The 21,350-nt window shown below is 46.9% G+C and overlaps 2 protein-coding genes across 3 annotated transcripts in view; both read right to left on the bottom strand.

Annotated features, from left to right (window-relative positions):
• The window catches only part of tex264a (testis expressed 264, ER-phagy receptor a), a 36,351-nt gene extending 24,198 nt beyond the window's left edge, over positions 1-12,153 (bottom strand). For both annotated transcript variants that reach the window (XM_055509326.1, XM_029149735.3), the window contains exons 1-2: positions 11,675-12,153; positions 3,615-3,836 (exon numbers count right to left, since the gene is read on the bottom strand). In XM_055509326.1, the coding sequence (XP_055365301.1) occupies positions 3,615-3,836; positions 11,675-11,932 (480 nt within the window). In that variant the 5' untranslated portion in view covers positions 11,933-12,153. The remainder of the gene's footprint in view (positions 1-3,614; positions 3,837-11,674) is intronic.
• Positions 12,154-12,548: 395 nt separating this feature from the next.
• Positions 12,549-21,350, bottom strand: part of fancd2 (FA complementation group D2) — a 10,017-nt gene continuing 1,215 nt past the window's right edge. The window contains 41 exon segments of the mRNA XM_029149732.3: positions 12,549-12,936; positions 13,248-13,346; positions 13,422-13,568; positions 13,700-13,774; positions 13,902-13,976; positions 14,061-14,099; positions 14,287-14,358; positions 14,456-14,549; positions 14,675-14,797; positions 15,013-15,112; positions 15,197-15,327; positions 15,453-15,563; positions 15,654-15,772; positions 15,858-15,989; positions 16,133-16,249; positions 16,345-16,494; positions 16,572-16,666; positions 16,743-16,838; positions 16,937-17,045; positions 17,149-17,264; positions 17,361-17,461; positions 17,553-17,693; positions 17,782-17,855; positions 18,013-18,132; positions 18,212-18,263; positions 18,337-18,446; positions 18,537-18,644; positions 18,764-18,895; positions 19,014-19,084; positions 19,087-19,147; positions 19,264-19,410; positions 19,493-19,528; positions 19,607-19,718; positions 19,834-19,934; positions 20,013-20,117; positions 20,204-20,291; positions 20,395-20,519; positions 20,706-20,784; positions 20,887-20,939; positions 21,048-21,099; positions 21,183-21,289. Of these exon segments, the coding sequence (XP_029005565.1) occupies positions 12,850-12,936; positions 13,248-13,346; positions 13,422-13,568; positions 13,700-13,774; positions 13,902-13,976; positions 14,061-14,099; positions 14,287-14,358; positions 14,456-14,549; positions 14,675-14,797; positions 15,013-15,112; positions 15,197-15,327; positions 15,453-15,563; positions 15,654-15,772; positions 15,858-15,989; positions 16,133-16,249; positions 16,345-16,494; positions 16,572-16,666; positions 16,743-16,838; positions 16,937-17,045; positions 17,149-17,264; positions 17,361-17,461; positions 17,553-17,693; positions 17,782-17,855; positions 18,013-18,132; positions 18,212-18,263; positions 18,337-18,446; positions 18,537-18,644; positions 18,764-18,895; positions 19,014-19,084; positions 19,087-19,147; positions 19,264-19,410; positions 19,493-19,528; positions 19,607-19,718; positions 19,834-19,934; positions 20,013-20,117; positions 20,204-20,291; positions 20,395-20,519; positions 20,706-20,784; positions 20,887-20,939; positions 21,048-21,099; positions 21,183-21,289 (4,062 nt within the window). The 3' untranslated portion in view covers positions 12,549-12,849.

Below are 21,350 nucleotides of genomic sequence, written 5' to 3'. Positions count from 1 at the left end.
TTATATGAAGCCTTTTCTTGCTTTTCCAAAAGCACAACCTCAATATTAGACTTAGCCACGCTGCATAAACCCACTACGATGTCTTTGGGTCAGAATATTACACGTTAACGGTCTCTGCTCTGCAGCCGAGCACCACCGTCCTCAGCCATTAGACCAACAGGAAGCCTGTTATCATATCACATAATCACAGTTTGCAGGATGAGGCAGGTGGGCAACGCAGGACCAAAGTGACAGAAAGCTGCTTCGAAATAACCCTGATTAAACAATCAGATACGCTTGTGCCCGAGCACCCCATGAAGCTCTACTATCTGCAAAACGAGAGGCTTCGGCGTGTCGATACGATACAGAACAAAACAAAACATGAGCTGTGATCCGGGCAATAATTCAAGTCTCAAACTGCCACCTGAACCCAGCTTGATAACAAAACAAGAGGTGAAAAATGAATCCTGACAGGCCCAAACCTCAGGGTGGGAGGATTCCTTTACCTGAATAATGACCGGCTTTAAGAGCGTGAAACATTGAGATTATGATGAACTCTCTCTTATCGGTGCGTCTGCGGAGTGGACGCGTTGGGCGGGAAGCGAGACGGGCAGCTCCAGCCGAGCGGAGGCGCAGCTGCTCGGGACCGTCCTGATGCCGCAGCCCCCGTCCCGCCGCCCCAACGACAGACAGCGCTTATCAGCCCATCGCGACGCGCCGGCCGCGAGCGCCTCGGCGTCTGCGACGGCAGAGCGCGTCTGGAATCGTCCACGCAGCCGTCCGACGGGAGCAAAGGCTACTTCAGCTCGCCGCTGCTCCGCAGACGCACCTGAAATGAGCGCAGTTCCACTGGCTGGCCCCTAATCAGGCCCGCGCATCAAATATACATGCCGTGGACAAGAAAACGGCTTTTTCTATATTTAATTCAACAACTAATAACTTCAAAAGAAGATGGAGAAGAGTGGCTTGTGAATAAACCATAAACTGAACTGAGGTGAGGAATCAACACTGAAGGTGGCGCTAATTTAAAAAAAAAAAAAAAAAAAAAAAGAAGAGCTGAAAACACAGTAGCTGCCTTCAATAGGAGCAAACCTCAGCGTCACTGCAGTGGATTTATACTCATTAAAATTAAATTATAGTTTGCGATACTGTGACATTACTAAGTCAGCACGCAGAGGGAAAAACCCTGACGATGCCTGATTCAGATAAATGGATTACTAAATGGACAGGAGCAATCGGCGCTCACAGGCAGAACCTGAGGCAGCCACCGAAATAACACACCCAGCGGCCGTTCCCTTCGTTGTGTTTATCCTGTAAAGGTGCTTTCACAGAGATCAAACAGTGCTTGTCCAAATCCCTTAATATAATGCGACAGCGACTTCCTTATCCGTTCGCTTCTCCTTCTCCCACCGCTGGCCTTAACCTGGAAGATGATAAAATCCCAGCCATGCGGTGGCCTTTCTGCACACTCAGCACTTTTATTTGAAATGACGCGGGCATACAGCTACTTTAACTGATACCACAAATCCATTGTGTCCCTATGTGTGTGTGTGTGTGTGTGTGTGTGTGTGTGTGTGCAGTCGAGGTGAGCTGGAGCGGAGGCGGTTCTGGACTGTACAGAGAGCGTTCCAGGGAAAAGGCCAGTTGCATTTAAAAGGTGATAACGGAGGCGCTGCATGAGGGGGGAGCGCTGGGAGAAGCCCGGGGAACAGAGCGAGCCCACCCCCACGGCCGGGCCTCTCCACGCCCGCGTCACAGATGAAGGTGCACCTTGACATTTTCGGATCATTTTGTGAAGAATGTTACTTGGGTTCTGCTTTCTGAGTATTATGGAGACAACAAGCGGCGTAAAAGGTTTTCACCACACACTCAGCCGTCAGCTGCTCCTTATAACGCTCCATGAACTATGCATGAGCCCCTAACTTCTAATTGAAGCTGTGTGACCTTCTAACTGAACTCCTTTCCACAAACTGACCCAGTTTCTATGTTTTCTTCTTTTTTATGTGGTCATTCTTTACTTGTGTGTCAAGTTTCACCTTTTCTTACTCCTGCAGGGAGTATCTGGGTTCAAAGCAATTTCCCCTTGGTGATATATTGATTATTTCTAATTTCTGTTGTAGGACATCATTCATGTTGGGCTGAACTCTCCCAGCTCTATAGTTCTGTAGATACAGTGATGATACAGTACGAACGTGTCCCTCCTACTACGAACCTAATTAATTAATCATACACTCTGTATATATGCAACCATTTCCAGCACATTCACACACCACCCTGTGAACCGCACTCCATTATTCATTAGCCTCACTGCAGCTAGTGGTGCACTCGTCACTCCACAACTCGAACCGAGCGCTAGCGCTAGCGTGCACTGGAGCCCCCCCCCCCTTAATGACCCCACGCCGCATGTCAACCGATGGACGGCCACGCGCTCTTTGGCCTCACGGCGGATCTGCGTGACGGCGACGCTTTTCCGGGGCGACATTAAGCCACTCGACAGACGCCGGCCGCCATTATGTAACGGCACAAGGGCCTGAAAGGGGAAAGCAGGAAGCGTTAGCGCTGACGGATGCGAGCGCGGCGCCTTCGCACTGTGTCAGTGCACAGGTTGGCATTTGCCCTGCCCTCTAATATGGGGTATTAGACAGTATACAGAGCGCTGCAGAGGAAAGCAGCAGACTCAGGAATGGAACTGGAGCCTAAGCTGAGCGGACAGTAAAGATAACAACGCGCAACCGCCAGAAACACCGCCTCCACCCAATTAAGTGGAAAAGGTGGTTTGAGAATGCAGACGTTAACTAGAGAGCTAGGAAAACCACTCATGCTACTATGTGAGGAGCCAGTAGGCCTCACATTGTGACTTTTGGCATTTTTCGGGACAAAGTAAGGCCACGTCATTAGCAGCCTCTCACAACGAGATGAGGAGCAGAACTCTGAGACAAAGCCCGGATGAAGGACGGCAGCACACCACTCCATGCGACACGGGGACTATCTTTAGCGCGGCTTTGATTCAGCGGCGGGGCGGATTTCAGCCAATCCGACCTCGGCACTGGCCCACGTCGCTCTCCCGAAGCTCGACGCAAAACAACAAGTGGCGGCCGAGGCGGCGCCGGAGCACTCGTCCGTCGGCATAATGGAGCCGCTGGCGTCACGTCCACTTCAGCGGCCGACCTTCTGGTTTCACAGCCATTCAAAACACTGCGCTTTACTAATAAAATGCCCACGAGGCCACAGAATGTCAGAGGAACATTAACAGATTTCGGTGCTCAGACGACCCTTGTTGACACCCGACAGCCGTGGGAACTTCCTGTCTCGCGCCGCGATGGGAACGAGGAAGAAGCGGTTTTACCCGTTCACAAATACATGTTGGAAGAAATTTTTTTTTTCCCTCCTGTGAAAAGACAAAAAAGCAGATGGACACGCATGCACTTACACAAAAGCACACGTGGAGCATTATTCATGCAACGAGAGGCCCCTAAATGAATCCATGTGTGCAAATGTCATCAGTAAATGTCAATAGCTTTTTGAGGCCTGTCCTGAGGACATGGAGTCCAGCATATGGGCCTCAGGACTCCAACGTACCTTTGTGTCCAACCAGCTATAATGAACTCAGTTAAATTAAAGAGGATGAGCCGTACCTCAATGTAGGAGGCGAGTCTGGGGTAGACCCTGTAGGGTCCCAGCACGTAGGACAGCGTGGTGTTGCAGGGGAAGCTGGTGGTGACGGCGTGGCTCACTTGAGGCAGGGCAAACACCTTGAAGCCAAACTTCTCGTACAGCCTCTGCAGCTCCTCGTCGGGCTTGTCGTCGCCCTCCGACAGGACGCTGCCCACCGCGTAGCGGCACTTCTCCGGCGGCCGCTGACGGGACAGAGGAGGAGAGAGGATTCACATAAGGTGCGTTACACATCACTTATACGGTAACATGCATTCATGCATTCGTGAGCAACAGCGCCCTCTGTGGGGCAAACCACGCCGGGTCTAATGCAGTTCTACTTTACATACATCACGCACTGCTGCTGGTTGAGACTCATCACGTTGATCCTCAACGCAGCACAAACGATCACATTAGAGCGCGTTCAGTACCGACAACACGCGAACGCTTAACGCTGAAAATAAACAATTTGTGCAGCAGGAAACACACCTGGCATGAAGCAATTTCCATGTAATCACTGTACTGAGACTAATGGATCCATGAAAAATACACAGAAAAATATTCATAGCATGAAGCAGAGATGAAGGCGTGACTCATATTGAATCTTCAGTTACATTTATTTGATCATACGAGCACAGATGCTGCCACTGGAGCTCGATTCAGTATCAGCACAAAACCCTCACAGAAGCCGTTTGATTGAAAGTGGTGGAGACGTTGCACCTCCACGGACGTCTGAAGTGACACTGAACAGAGGGTTGCCAGTTCAGGTAAACATCCCAGTCCAGGCATCAGGCGAGCAGGTCACATAGAAAGACGCTGCACGGCCACACTGCTTATTAGTGGTGTAAAAGCAGCCCTGAAACAGGCAGCGGCCGCTTCGGTGTCTCTCATCACGCATGCGTCTGCAGATGTGAAACGGGCCGAGCCAGGTGCCACTCAGGCGACCCGGCGGAGATCCTCCCACTCACATCTGTTTGCAGAGGCTTCGCGGTTCGCGTGCAGCGCCTCAGACGGAGAGTGGGCGCCATTTAGCGGGTTTCAGGCGATTTAGAGGAGGCGCCACAGGTTCGGGCCGCGTTTCTGTCCACCATTTTTCATAGATCCTGCACTAGAAAATGTGTCTAATTACAAAAGGATAAACTTAATTAATCATTCAGCGACTCAGATAAAATAAGTTGGTAGTCTCTGCCTTGAACAGACCAAAAAGCATTTTTTAATCATGTGATTTGTAACTGGGTTAAAGCGCGCACAGACTCTGGTTTGGGCCTTCAGGACCTGCTGCTGGTTCCGGTCTGTGCTGGGCTGGCTCTGAGGGGGCACAGATGGGAGCCAGCAACACTCATCTTCACGTCCCTGGCATCCACACGTAATTATCACATCTAACCAGCGCGGCCTTCTCTTCTCTTTCCTCTCATTTCTCACATTCAGGGCTATTTTTGCCTGCATTGTGCTGCTACTACGCCGCGCCGCTCCCTCCGCTCCACTTTGTTCATGCAGCCGCTTCAGAGCCATAACTCTGTCGTTGGCTGCGGGTGGAGATCCCCCCCCTCCGGCTGAGATAAATCTATGCGGTCGCCCCTCCCCTCACCCCTCGGCATCTGCATCGTGTGGGTCATAATAATGAGCGGCGTGAGCAGAAAATGCTCACCGTCACCTGACGTCAGTCAGGGGACGCGAAACGCCTGCTTTTGTCGGAGAATCGCTCCATCGCGGCCGCGCCGGATCCACTGCATCCGTTTACAATGACGCAATGAGTCACGGCAAACACAGGCGGGCAGAACGGCTGCGCTCGCATTGTCACAGCGATGTCTATTTTAAAACTCCAAATTGTGTAGAAAACCGAGGCAGATGTGCAGACGGTGATTACTGGGGAGGATGCAGCTGTGCACCGGGGCTTATTATGGGATGATAAAGTGAATGACAGGCTGCAGGGACGTCTTGATGAACGTGTTTCAGGACAGCACCACCTCTGGACCCGCGGGCTGTCGGCACCGCTGGGCCATGATAGGACATGATAATGCCCCATTTGAGCGCAGACGGGATAACAACTGTCCTCCCACAGTATCTCACCATCTCCCCGCCTCTCGTGCTTTTCGCACTGATAGTCGAGAGCGCGTTAGCCAAACCGGTAGTTCAGTAATGATATCGTTCACGTCCCACACAGCGGCGAAGAACAAACAGCAGCCCCGACTGCGTCTCTCCTCCGCTTTCCTCCGGATCGCACGCCCCACAGACTACAGGCAATTAGGAGAAGACGGGAACGCCGCTCCGCACGCGCCACCGCGGTCGCCTCCTCGGCCGCAGCTTGTTTTGTTTGTGTGTGAAATTGGAACGGCAACGGTGGGGACCCTCCGACGGCGTCCACGCTGGGCAGCGGCGCTCCGGAAGTCAGCGTGTGCCTGGTTTCCGTTTCCCACAGGTCGCCGGGGAGAGCAGGCGGCAGCGTCTGATTGGCCGGGACGAGGAGCGCAGCGGCCTTGGTAACGCCGGCGTATCATGTCTCTGTACCAAGCTGCTAAGAAACCCTTTAGTTACCTGTGCTTTGGACACATCCTCATCTCTGCAAGCCTGACAAAAAGCGTCATCTGATCATGAGTGCGATGATCATTCGTGCAGAGGTGGTTCATTTCCCATTCTCCATATGCCAAGCAGGCCCCTTAAATTTGGGAGAAAAGCAATAACCGTGGCGGAGCGCATGGCCCACGGGACCCAAAGATGACTTTCTCCCACAATTGGTGCCATTGCCATTCCTACATGATTCCTCTAAGCCAGGTCTCCGAGGACCTGTTGGGAGAAAAAGTCATTTCAAAAGCAATTCTTTGCTTGAGGCTACATGGGTCTTCTGTGATGAACGAGGGCCCTCCAACAATAAAAAGGTAGGGCTGACAGAGGTAACTCTTTATTAGCAGACACGTAATGAGGATTTACTCCCCTCATCTCTCCGGCTCTTGGCCCCGCATCATTTCCCTTCCGGCCATCACCACTTGAAACGCATTGTTTTGAGTGCGGCCCCATTTACACTGATCATCTCTGTAGTGTTAGCAGGTAATAGAGGGCAGGGACGAGCGAGGCCCCGCGCCCGCCTCGCCGCAGCCTAAAGACAGAGCTATAATGAGCGTAGCATATTGCGCCTGAGAGCGAGCATCACCGTGCTCATTAACACACGGACGCCGAGCACGCCATCAACAGGACGGGAGCCCAAATTAGTGGTGTGGGAGCATTTAAACACCAAAAGAGAATAACAGTAGATCTCTGCATATGTAAATCCTGAACATAAATGAAACACAGCAGCACCGCGGAAATCAAGAATGTCAAACATGCGAGTCCTTTTTCAGAGCAAAATTAAAAAATGCACCGAAATTAAAAACTGCCAAAAGCGCTGGCAGCGAGAGCCAAACACCGAGTGTGTCCTTCACACTCCTGCTGGCGAACGGGGCTTCTCACTTCGCCAGGACGCAGTTAAGAGGCAGTGATTGTACGAGGGCTCCTTCACTGAACTGCGGTCAATAAATGTGTTAAATTCTTGAAGCCTCTCCGGACCTTCACACCATCTTCACGTCAGCGTCCGCGCGCAGCCGGAAGCAGCTAGGGGAAAAATCCCATTTCTGCCCACAGACCAACTGCACAATGAACGCGCGGCGCGAACGAGACACATCCCCGGCTTCGCTTCTTTCTGTTCAGTGGCTCCCTGTGTCATTTTCCCTCTGGATCTGAAACACCGAGACAGATGGCGGTTGGGGCGCCTCCATCAGACAATGAAAGGCCTGACACGCGGGGAGCAGGAGACTACAGGAGAAGCAAATCTCTCAACAAGAGCGGTCTTTTGCCTCGGCGCCGGGGCGCTGACCTGTCTGGGCTGATGGTGAGCCACCCGCCTCCCACGGGCCGACGGGGGAGGCAGAGACAAACTGGCCAGTAAGGAGAGTCGCACTAATAAGGCTGCGCGGCGCTGGGACCCCAGGTGCGCTGCCATGGGTGACACGGGCCCCAATTAATGAAGCAGGCATGGCAAAAGGAGAAATCCGAATCAGCTGAAGGTCTCTAAGTTCTCCTTTCGGGTGACACGGGTGCGGAGGAGCCAGCGGCTTCTGGAGCGAGGAGCTTGGACTTAGCTGGTAATTACATGCGGCCTCCTGGGAGCTTGGCCGTGTATAATCACCGGCGAGCAGCCTGCTGGAGGCGGGTCGGAGTCGGACCGGCGCTGCGCGGCCGCGTGAAGGCGGCGCGGCGCTCCTCCAGCCAGATGTCACGGAGCGGGAAGCTAAACATACCTAATGGGAGCCATGAACGAATTCCTCCCCCCTCTGCACAGGCTCGCCCCCCCCCTCTCTCTCTCCCCGCGAGCTCTGCCCGGGCGGGCGATCCAGGGCGCCGTGCTGCTGAAGAGACCGCACGTGTCACGGGACTGACGGGAGCGACGGCCCCGAAGACATTCTTCACCAGCTTATTCTCCACACGTCGGCTCGGAGAGTAATGTCTTGTTCCTGCACAATTTGTTTCACTCAGCAGTTATGGTCAGAATATATAAGCAGGGCCCATTTATTAGATTCAGTCTGGATGGCTGCATACAGTCCTCGTGTTGCACTCAATTACCCACCGTGGAGATGTTCATAAACATTAACGGGGTGCTTTCCTATGGGGAGACCCAGCGAGCCCACAGCTTTGCATAATATTGACTCGAGGACCGGTGGGAGCAGACTTCAGAGTAGCAGCGTATTTATTTCTCATTTTCCATCCACCTCTAAAAGCAGCAGCTGCTCGGCGGAGGCCCCTCCCCTCGCGCCGCTGCCGTCGACGCGCGCCGAGATGCTAATAAATGCGAGCGAGACGCGGCGATGCTCGGCGCTCTGATCTGAAATTCCGATTGATGAATTGGAGCACGGTGAGGCTCTCAAGGTGAGTCAGGCTCCTGCCAATTCATGGGGCTCTTCTGAGGCAGTTCCACACCTCGCCCCATCCCTCACCGCCACTCCCACACACGTCTGCCCCTGACGTTCCACTGGGAGCCATCCGCGGGCTTCGCTTCGGCATTCCCACTCTCCCAAAACGGAATCTGAATTCAGCAGATCAGGGGATGAACCAAAAGGCAGCTGATGAAATTATACGCACATGTCATGGCAAAAGTCCATCCCAGCCCTCAGGAAATTCTATGCATCTATATTTTCATGCAACTGTCCTGGCTTTTCACTGATGCCTGCTCATATTAATGCGTGGAGTATTGGAGATTCCCTGCATTCAGGCTACAACCAAGAAACACGGGGATTTAATCCAATCTGAGATTTGTTAGCTGAATTGCAGTCTCCAACGTGATGCATCAAAGTCTAATAAAGTGGCATTTAATTGTTCAATCCTTATTATTATAGCAATTACATCTTTCATGATTCACTCGCGCGAACGCAGCCGCGGATGAGGTGACACGTACAAGCGAGAAGCAAGTGCTGAAATCAGACGGTGTGAAGTGCTGCTTGACTGCATAGATACACAAGATTCAGCTGCTGTGATAAAAGCCTGCTCGGCTCCAGGTTTTAATCCTGACCCCCAGCGCACACGAAACCGACAACGCTCCAGATTCACCTGAATGATGCATCGATTAATACACAGCAATTCATTTGAATATAGACAGATACACATTTTTTGAGTGAAGGAACGACAAGACGGCGAGTCACACTATTCCCTGGTAATAAATTAGGGTTCAATGGCGTTTTGCAAATGGTCTGCCGCCTACACACACGCGCTGTCCCAACGCCAACAGTGCCATCTAGCGTTCACTGGTATCAACAACCCAGAAAACAGAATTACTGACTTTATGTTTCGCATTTTCCAGTGTTCTGCTGCAAGAAGGAGAATTGTTTTGGGAAGTTCACTCTGAGCATGACTGGAATTCAGCAACTGCTGATCCAGACAGACCCCTGATACACTGAATGTAATGTCTGTGGCATGTGAGCTGGCAATCATTTACTACACAAACACTCTGAATGCACTCACAACCACAGCTCATCTGTATGTGGAACTTAATAATGTGATCATTTCAACAGCCGATGTGTCCTCCTGACGCAGTGGGTTTGGACTTCCTTTTTTTATATGCACTTGCGAACACATTGACTATAAGCACGTCACATAAGTGGAAAGACTTGACTGTGGATCACACTGTAATTAAATATTAAAGTCACATCTGAACAGAGCAGCCTCGCCTGTAAATCATACATATGATGACGAAGAAAAGTTGACCACAGGAACGGTGTGCACATAACATTTACCTTACCTCACATTTATGGTTTATTTTGTGGTTGCTAGGGAGTTGTCAGTCTACAGGCCTTTTCAAAATAAAAGGCTCACCGCATTGCCATGACACACACCATACCATCAAAACCAGAATCATACTGTACTGTATGATTAAAGCAATTTTAGTTCAGCTTCTTCCTTCTTATTTCTAGGCCAGTTTGTGGTTAATCAAGTCCTATTTTAGTAAGAAAAGCGGTTAATGTGTCTCCTGGTTATGTGCGAATATACACACATCCCAGGACAGGCGTCATCAGGCTCGTCCCCTCTCTCTCCCCAATGATGAGTACAGAGACCTCTGAAGATCATGCAATGAAGACTCTCCACAAAGTCTAACATCTGCAAAAAAAAAGTTAGAAAGCTTCTCATTGAGCTGCTGCTGTGACCCACAGGCAGGGTTTACACTAAAAGCTCTTACCTAAAAAGCTTCCGTGTCAGCAGGCCTGACGTGAAGTGGAAAGACAAATAAAAATGCCGCCAGCTCCACAAAGCAAAACTAAATTTTGATTTGATGTTAAGACATTGCCATATAACAGACATGACCTGAACTAACTCAGCACCTAATATCAGTGGTACTGGTTGAATACACTGTAAGATAAAATAATAAAAGAGGTGCACTTTTAGTTAAGTGTAGGCAAGAAACCAATAATATCACTAACGGGTATGTCGTCATACTAGACACCTTATGAGAGTGTAAACCTCCCCTATCAGACCAGACAGTTACCATCCAGCAAACAACGGAAGAAGTGTTTTGTTGACAAAATAACACTAGCTCGTGACCAGCAGTGGCATGAAAGGAAACCAGTAGAGCAGCAGCAATATCATCTGTGCACTGACCCATTTACACACCTGTTTGTTTTACATTAAGATCAGGAGGAAAATTAAGTTTAAAAAAGTTCTTCCAGAGGACTCTAAATTTTACAAGCGCTCTTTCAAGTGTCACCTCTTCTCAGACACCAGGTAACGGTGCTGTTTTGCAGCGGATTTGAGCAACCACACTATTTGACTGAAGGCGCGGACAAATGCAAAAGAAGTGGCGCTGCAGACCGGAGGGAAACCATCAACAGTGCAACGTGGCACCGAACAGCTGACTGGTTTCATCATTCAGCACAGCTCCTTGTACATTTAACCCTTAGCGTCACATGTGCTGATCTTACGTCCACTTTTACTGTACACGTACTACAAACATGTCCAGTCAGCTGATGCTCTAGAGGGACAGAAAATATGTTGTTGACATTATGGAACCCTAGTGTGAATGTGCTGTTGTGCCCAGTTTATTAAATACTTGGTTAATCATTAAACACGGGAAAGTGTGAAACCTGTGTATTCAGCTTTTGCACAGTTCACAGTGACATCTTCAAAAACCATGCACGGCTTGAAAAACTCAGTATTACTCTGTTGACTTTGTGTGTACAGTGAAACAAGAACACAGTGTCCCATTGAAACCCTTGCATCATTAAAGTAAATAAAAATGCCACCTTACTAATGACGACGGGCACTTTTGTTTTGTTTTTAACTAATTCTGCCTATTGTAGATAATGCAAAGACTAAACGGCTGGAGGATAACATGAACTTTCATCTTCATGTGTGTCAACCTCCAGGTCTGAGTGACCTCTACGCCTCCAGGTAAAACAAACTGACCTCAGTACGGCCTTATCAGGGATCACTGGGCTCTCTGGTTCTGTCCTGGGGTGAAGTGCAAACGCACGTTCGGTGCCGAGTAGTTCGAGTGATTGCAAGCAGGCGCTGGCGGCCGGCGTCTCACCTGTTTGGGGTCATCGTAGAAGACGCCGATGGCGCTGAGCTGTGGCCCGATGCTGCAGCTCTCCGTGTACGCTGCACCGCACTCCTTGTACACTCCCTCCTTGAACTTATAGGCGATGGTCACGTTCCTGATCGGAGGTGGCCCCGTCTTTATGACCACGTCCGACAGGAGCCCCGAGTACATCAGGAAGCCGCCGACAGTCACAACCAGACACAGCAGCAGCGCGACGATCAGCAGCACCAGTATCAAATCAGACATGGCTCCTCGACGCGGTCCAGCTGCAGCAGAACTCGGAGAACCCGCCTGGCGAACGTCGGCTCCGGGCGGCTTCGGACGACAGCACGACGCGGTGCTTGCTCGAGGGAGAGCGTCAAATGTTCCTGTCGCTGTCGCAACAACCCGTCACGGGAGAGAAGGACTCGCTCCAGCTGACAGAAAAGGTCCAGTAGCTTGTTTATGGTATTTCCCCAAACAGTGGGACGCGCTTCCTGGATGCACCATTAGCGACGACGGAGGGGGGGCGTGGCTGTGTTCACTCAAATATTAATATTCCTCATATTATTAAAAGAGAGCAACAATAATGTAATATATGTAAAAAAAGGGTAGATACATGTTACTTACTACCACTGATCCGTGTCAACCGTGGCTGGTATCTGTAATATGTTAGTTCAGGGCAAACACACCCCTATTTTATATTTAGTGTGGTTCGATCCAGGACGCTTCAAACGGATGATTGAGGCTGAAACACCGACTTTCTCTTGTTTTTGTGGATTTCATTTGAACATTGGAAGGTTTATTCTCTGCCCTTTGTTTCATTGTCTAACTTGAGTCTTAAAAAGCCAGTGTCAGTTGTGTTTAACATAGTGACATAAACTCGACAATACACATTTTATTGAGGTCACCAAACAATATGTGTTTTAAAACAGAGTTGTCAAACCATGACACACCTAATTATTAGGCATGTTTTATCATCAACACAAAATGAACGTCAAACATAAATATTTGAATATGCTTGAACTTTATAACTAACACACGTCAGAATAGGAAAGTGTTCAAGGCAAAAGACAAAAAGACAGACATTCAAAACCGTAAAAGCTTATTCATGAATGGTATCTGAACATTATAATTAAAAATCAAAAGAACGGAAATTATTTTATTGTACTTTTTAAGAAGTGTTACTCTGAGTCCTCTGAGCTGTCGTCTTGATGCACATCTGCCTGTCTTCCTGTAACGTCTTTACTTTCAGAGCCACTCTCCTGGTCCTGCAGAGAGCACAGGGGAAACATCTGGTAAACAGGCAGCCTTCAATCCACTGAACACAGAGTGTTGTGAACGTATCACATAACGGTTTCCCTGTTAACTGTGTCAGTCATTAATCATTAGCTTGCTACTTATCTCATCAACCCACTGCCTTGTACAGATTCAAAAGCCTCTTAGCTGACCTGTACAACATCAGCAGTATCTTAGCCAGTAATATATCCTTTACATTTATTTTTCAGATATGATAAATGTTTTTGAACATTCAGAGAGATCAACCAATAATTCCATTGAATAAAATGTCTGAGGAAGGTACCTCATCTTCTGATTGTTCCTGAAGCTGTGGTGAATGTTGCTCCTCCTCATCATCATCGTCGTCACTTCCTTCTGACCTCTGAGACAGAATCTCTTCACCCTAGATACAAGAAATGATTCTTCTAGATTCCAGATGACTTAAAATACAAAGTAAAACAACTCATAAACTGAATACCTTTAGGTTGCGGTTCTTCAGGTTCCCCATCCAAAATGCTTCCTGACAGTTGTTGAGCATCAACATGGCCTTCACTCTGTATACAAATAGCTCGAGGCTCTTCTTTAGAGCTGGTACGTGGTTGGTCAGACTTGTATCCTGATGAAGCTGAGCACCAACACATTATGACAGTGTTACATACTCTGTGTACTGTCCACATATACTATGGAATAAATGCATGTCCTGTTTAGTAGATGATAGATATATACATATACACTGTATAGTTGATATTTAAATACCTTTGAATAACCACACATGTGATGTAGCTGCCTGGTGCTAAGTTGGAAGGTCTTCAGTAGATTCTGCACATCCTCCTTAAAGACAATTCACCAGACAGTGACTCAGCTAGCAACGCTTTTTCACAAGACACAATGTTTCCCTGTGCCGAGCCCTACTTTAGTGCAGTGCTGCCAACCTGTGACTTAATGATGAATGACATACCTTGTGTCTTTTAAAGCTGTAGTCCAATAGTGGCATCCCCAACTTCAGGAAAGACTCCAAGAAAAGGCGACCATACTACAAACAATGACATTATAGTTGGTGAATAAAGCATTTCATACAGCACCTACAGCCGATTCTCTCCATTTTTGGCCAACTCACCTTTAGACACACATTAAGCACGTGTCTAGAATCAAACACCTGCAACAAGCACATACTTAAGAGTAGGTGAAAATCACAAGTTAAAAAGGAATGGTCTGAATAATAATACAATGTAGGAAGCATAGTAAAACCACATGATGACACCAGCTAAATGGTGGATACGGCTCAGGTCAAATGTTCTAGTTGTTCGTTCACTGTGCATTTACATCAATAACAGACAAGGCACCTTCACTAGGTTGACCAGAATGTGAAAATCTCTGACAGCCAGGTTCCACGTCAGCAGCTTCTCACTCTGAGCCTAAAAGAAGAACATGAGTCATATTGTCTAATACATAGAGCCACCAGGAAAAACTGACTGTTAGTATTGCTTCACATTCATGAAGGCGGGTGCTGACCTCAGGGCTGTCACTCATTTTGCCAGCAGGAATCTTTTTGACAGTTTTTTCCAGTTCAGCCATCATAACTTTATAAAACACCAGGATAGTGTGCCTGAAAAGAAAAAAGAAAACAAAGTTTTTATGACCTAAATAGACTTTTTATACTGTTGTTATAGTTTAGTTTAATTTTGTTATGAACTATCTAAGCACCAAGTACTGCAAGAGATGAGGCGTTACCTGCTGAGAGTGGGCCATGACGAAGAGCTTTCATCTTTTGAAGTATTGAGCAGCTCAGAAATTCCCTCTCCAGCTATTTCTTCCACTGCCTTAAGCACATCATCAACATGCTCCAGGTAAATGCTGCACAGTGATAGAGCAGACACATCTTAATTAAAAAAGAAAGTTCAGCATACAGCATGTAAAAATAAAAAGGGTAAACAGGCAACAGTGTCTTTAAAAATGTACTTATTAAAGATATAACTAGAGCTGATGTGGCCAACTGACACGGCTACTCTACATGTGACATGTGGAATAAACACCGACCTCCAGGCAACCTCTACTACATGCAGACACACCTTAGGAGAGCATGAAGGGCTTCGTTGAATTTGTTTCCTCGCTCCCTCTCTCCACTGGCGGTCACCCAGCTTTGGCCCAGGAAACGTTTTGCTAGGGACGCTGGGAAAAATAATGAGCCAAATACATCACAGGGTATTTGTTAACAGGTAAGTGCATTTTAGAGAGGCAACACATAAGGCTGACCGGTCTGCTCCCTGTAGGTAGCAGGGTTCCCTCCTTTTCCTGACACAGTGGACAAAAGTTGGGAGAGACACAGAGCTGTGCTGAGACTCGGCACTGTGCTGCGGAAGTTTACGAGGTACTCAAAGCTGTGTCTGAAAAGAGAATAGAGAGAGGAAAGATTCATTCTGTTAAATGTACTACATCAATAAATTTAAAACTGTTGAAAAGTTCTGGTCTACAGAGTTTTCTGTGTAAATATTGAAACATAGATGCAGACTTAATAAGTTGCTCCAGGGCCATCTCAGCTCCTCCTTCTTTGAGTCGTCCAGCCAAAACTCCCAGAGCTTTCTTCAGTAAACTTCGCTGACCTGGCTGACTGAATCCAGACCTGACACACACATGCATACAGTGAAATCAGGGAACAGACATACGGTGGCACTTAAACACTAGTTGAATAGGTACCACCTGATCTCCTCACCAGCTGAAGGTGGTGTTTAGAACCTGCAGAAGCAGCTGATAGCTCAATGACATCAGCTGATGCTCCTGCACATCGGTGGCAGGTCCATCCACAACGCCGTTGTTTTCAGACAGCAGCATCTGAGAAAATAAACAAATGTAGACAAGCACATGGGAAATATCTTTTAAGAGCTGAAAGATGATCCTTGCGTCTGCGATTTTGTACCTGGAAATGGTTGTGGCAGTTTTCTAGGTGTGAGCAGAGGGCCGGCAGCAGCTGTACACAGCAGGAAACAACATCCTTAGAGCTCCTTTGTTGCAGATGAGAGAACCCAACGCCCTTTGACATCCTTCCCTGCTGAAGAGAATAAAGCGTAACATTTTGTCTCGTAAATATCTCCATATCACCCATTACACCCGTTGCTTCTGCCAATCAAACGTTCTTGCAGTTCTCTGGATCCAATCATATATCATAATATACATTCTGAGCTTTTCATGTACCCTGAGGAACGGAGCTCTCTTGGCAGGGGAAGCTGTGAGACTAAATTCCAGTTTGCGAAGCATATCCTCCAGCAGGAAAACCAGTTCAGCAGGACCCAGCAGAACCTCCGCTTGCACCTTTTCATGGTAATAAATGACATAATTAGCTATAACAAAATTGATTCAAATTTACATACAAGTTATTCTGCATATTTGATTATTCCATTTCGTACCTGGAGCTCAGAGTCCAGCAGTGAGCGAGATTGCAGTCCACACTGCAGCACACTAAGCACCTCCATGTCGAGCTCTCTGAAGAACTGTCTGTACGACCCCAGATTGACCCCTTGCCTCGACTCCTTCTCTTTCTCCTTCTCTGACTGCTCCTTCAGGACGAGCAGAATCGCTGTCTTTAAACCCGATAGTACACAAGAAATAACTTGTGTCAGATGACAAGATTTACCTGCTGCGTTTCATCGGCTCCATTCGTCTCGTCCACCTGCGAGCCGCCCTCTGACGTGCTCTTACAAGGTGCTTTCCTCTTCTTCCCTGTGACATCTAAAACATTAAACAAGCAGTTAGCCAGCCACACAAGCCACGGTGCTTATTCAGCTTCCAGTGTTCCTTCTATCACCTTTCTTTGACTTATTCGCAGCATTTAAGTTAAGTACAACTCCTTCTGTGCTTTCTCCATCAAAGTTAGCAACAGGTGGAACATATCCAGGAGATGCTAAAACACAAAATAAGAAAAGAGTATATTATTTGAAAATCTACTAGAATTTGTAGAACATTGCATCAGATTATCCACGTTTTAATTCAAAGCCTCACCTGTCAAAGCCCTCTCCAACACTGTCTGGAGGTAGGTTATGTTCTGTAGACGAGTCATGACCTTCATCTTCATCTCGGCTTCTTTTTGTCTACAGAATCCATTTATGACCTACCACAGAACCAGGTAGGCAGCTTTAGTCACCTATTGGTTACCTTCAATATCAATTTTGTTCAGTCTCTCAGGACTATTTCAAACTAATATTAGCAGTTACCTCTCTGAACCAGTTGATGGTGTGAAAGAGCAAAGTACAGAGGAACTCCCTCTCGAATTTAGAGAGGCTCTCAATCTTCTCTATTACGTCCATGTCTGTCAGGATCAGAGGGCAACCTGGGGTGATAGATACACACAGGTGGACACAGATGCTTTTACAGCCACAGACATAACAAACTGACTTCTATGGGAGATGTGCAACTTCACCCTCACCCAGCAGGGCATCAATCTCCTCTAGATCTCCCTGGTGTTGTTTCTCCTCACATAATCTCAACAGGCGAAAAAATGGTGACAGGCAGAGAGGAGACACACGCCTGGATGAAATAAACAAACCTAGCATCATACTGATTGAATTAAAGACGTATTAAACAAATGTGATCTTATTGTGGGAGTAGGATGACTGACCTGTGAGTCTTACTTTGACCGTGTTGCTCTCCTTTGTTTTGGAGTTCTTTGGTCAACAGAGGCAGCAGGTTGATGGCAATGCCACCCTGACTCTCCTCCTCATCCAGGTTGTACATCACACGGGCCGGAAAAGGAAAGGAGCTAAAACACACAGCAGGACATTTTGGCACCAGTTATGAAAACAAATAGTTTAGGATAATACTTTCTAATGCATCGGTTTACAACTAACCCAGTTATTTCTGGACCCAGATCGACCACAAAGTCATCCTGAAAGTCATCTAGGACACTTTTTCCAATATATTCCTGTTGACAGGAAAGAGCAAAATACTAAAATTACAAATCTGGTTCAGAGTCAGTATTTCAGTGTCAATTTGAGAGTTTTTTTTAATCACAAGTGTATATAAAGATAATAGGCATAAGCTATTATGAAACAAACAGTAGTTAGAACATGAAGACACACCTGAACCTGTGAGTCCAGGGTGGAGTTCAGGATCAGATTGGCCAGTTCGTCATAGTACAGAGCTGCAGACTCAGGTGAGCTTTCACTGCTCGACTTCACCAGCTCCATCAGGGCTGTCACCTGTAACAGACCAGACGCACAAGATATCAAAAAACTAGCACAAACTAAAATATGCTCATGAATATTCAAACTCGCATACCTGTCTTAAGGTCTCCGGTGGCAATGATCCATTCTGTGACTCTTTCCCAGCCCTGGATCGTAAACAGAGGTGTAAGAGTGTGGACAAAATGTTCCTTCTATCTATCCATGACAAACAGCCCTCACCTTAAGGCTCCCATGCTGCCTACAATCATAACAGCACCAATGATGCCGATTCGTTTGTACTTGGCCACGGTGCTGGACAGCTGTTTGCGGATCACAATGTGCATGTCATCCTGTGGACAAATTCAGATAAGGAGTCATTCAGGGGTGGAAAGGAAACACAAAACACTACATATGTGTTGAACTAAAGGGACTCTGTGCACCTGGATGTGAGCGCCTTGCTGCTGCTGCCCAAATGCCAGCATGCTGAGCAGATGGAAGAGTCTGCGGATCTGCTGGGGCGTAAGGTTGTCCATATAGTCGAGGATTCCCTGTACCAAAACAGCTCTTAGTTATTAGCGAATGTCCCATTGTCACTATGATTAGCTGCAAATTGTAGATAATTGTGTCAAATGTGCATCAGCTGCAGGTAGTTGGATCACAGTGTTACCTTGACAAAAATAGCATACAGAGCCATTTCTGAAGGCTTTTCTGTAACTAGGCCACACAGCAGCTCCAGCGCCATGTCCACCTCCCCGCCCACCCCACTGCACACATGGGTCACTAAAGAGCCCACCACCTCCTATGAAATCGCACAGAACAGCAATTATTAAATATTCCCGTTTATATTCAAAATAAACATTTTTAGTTCCAGCATTTATGTTTGTATATTTACATGTATGAGAAAACCCGTAACTCACCTGTTGGCAGTAAGAATCAAATACAACAAATGAGTGTCGGTACATGTGTCCTCCAAACGGAAACACGCAGGGTCTGGGGAGCGCAGCAAAGTCTGAGCCAGAGCCAAGATGGAGGGAAAATACCCACGCATGACCTGAAGTATGATCAGACACAAATTCAACACAATTACCACAAACACAAACCACATGATCTCCCTCAGCACCCTGTTCAAATAACACCTTAAGCTTTTAGATCTGCAGCCTGCCCAACCTGGGAATAGTCTCTGAAGGTCCTCTGGAGCAGAGTGTCCTGGATCAGTCCAGTCCTCACTTTAACCTTCAGCACCCTCTCTGCTCCTCGTCGACTTTGGTTGGCATTTGTAGCATGTAGGATTAACAGGACTAGTAAATCTATCACCTGAAATGAAACAGATATTTTTGAGATATACATATTAAATTTAAACAGAGCTAATGCAAATTAAATATTTGATAGCATTTACCTTATGGTCCTCTACGTCATCCACAGACTCTATTGCCTAAAGAAAAAAAAACTAAATAAACCACCTATATGAACATATAATTCCAAAACAGCTTAACAAATCATTATTTCCAACCTTCAGCCAAGCCTCTGAAATTATCTTTTGGAATCGCACTGCTGACTTGATGCCATCCAGTGTCAAGTTGATGCTGTCCTGGCTGCTGCCAGCTGCTGGTGTAGAAGTGGCCCTGCCCCAAAACAAGTGTGTTACATCACCAGGAATATAAAGGACCTATGTCCTGTCAGTACAGGTTCTTGACTAAATATTATGTAAGGCTGCTAATGAACTAGAATCTATCTTACAGTGCTGCGCCTTTGGTTTTCCTGCGGCTCTGAGAAGCCTGTAACACCGGGGGAAGAACACACTGCTCCAGTTCCAGCTTTTTACGCAGATTACACACCACCTACACAGGAATTAAAAGTCTAAAATTACAATTAATTATTTCAGTGTAAATGCTGTGGATATGGTTCCGAGATCTAACCTCATATGCATCAGGGGCTGAGACAGAGTGAAGGATGAACTTGACGACCACAGGTAAGTCCTCCAGGTTACATGCAGCCAACCTGGACATAACCCCTCCACGAACCTAAGATAACAGACATTCATCAGTGCAACAATCAGATTTTTTTTTATGATTCACCAAAAGAGTGTGTGTTTATTACTACTACTAACCTCAGTTAGTAATGAGGAACTGATATTCAGACTAGAGAGGGCATCCAGTATGGGGACAGTCAGCTGAGTGTTCTCCTGGAGTAAAGTGCTACAGAGAAAAGTGATGAGACCAGTGGTTCATATAATATTGTATCTATACAAATTGTATACACACACTGTGCATGAAGTATGCACAAATGTATTGTGCATACTTCAGCTCGCCGGCTATGTCGTTGTGCTGGGAGTCTTCCAGTATCTCTGGTAAACTGGTGATGATGTCACGCTGAACCTCCACTGGTGCTACTGACACCAGCTCCATGAGTTTTGCTGACAACTCCTGTAATCACAGAACCACGACAAACTGAAGAGGGGAGTAAACCAGACCATCACAGTGAGGTGAATTAAAACAAAATTACAGACCTAATGGAAAACATCAGCAAAATATGTAAACACCTGTAAAACTTTAATTACTGTAATAATTGACAACTATGGCTAGGAAACCTATCATTACAGAAATGACTACCTTGCTGTCCACAATGCGGTCAAGCCATTTGAGCTGGTTAATAATTATGTGTGGAATACTGAGTCCGCCATCTGCAGTACTGGGGTACAGAAGAAGATGACATATTTAAAAAAACATATGGGTTTAAAAAAGAAGTGCTGTAAAAAACATTATGAAGTAAAACAAAGAGCACTGAACTTACCCATCCAACATAAATTCAGGGAGCTTCTCAAGCAGAATGTTAATAATAAAAGTCTACATGAAAAAGAAAAATAGAAAGACAAAGTGTGTATTTTTGACTAATAGTTTTAATAACAAACCGAATAATTGATGGATGTAGTATTATTCTGTCAAATCACATACCTGCAGCATCTCAATTCCCAACAGCATACGTAGTACACTTTCATGGAATGAGCTGACACAACAAATAGGCAAAATATGTCAGTGTTGTAGTGGTAGTGTGCATTTAGAATTACAGTCAAGAGGATTAAGTCTCACCTGGTCTCTGCATCAGGCAGATGTGGAACACATGGGAGGAGGCAGTTCCTAAATCTCTCAGGATCCTCAATATGAGTCTCTAATCCAGTCATGAATTCCTGTACAATCTGAACAATGATGTGTAAGTTAAACATAATTGTCTAAGGGGTGAATTCTTTGATTGTGTGG

Source organism: Betta splendens, chromosome 5, assembly GCF_900634795.4.
Source record: "Betta splendens chromosome 5, fBetSpl5.4, whole genome shotgun sequence".
NCBI classification, from domain to species: Eukaryota; Metazoa; Chordata; class Actinopteri; order Anabantiformes; family Osphronemidae; genus Betta; species Betta splendens.
Note: the sequence above shows the minus strand (reverse complement) of the source record. Positions and strands in the feature narration are given on the sequence as shown.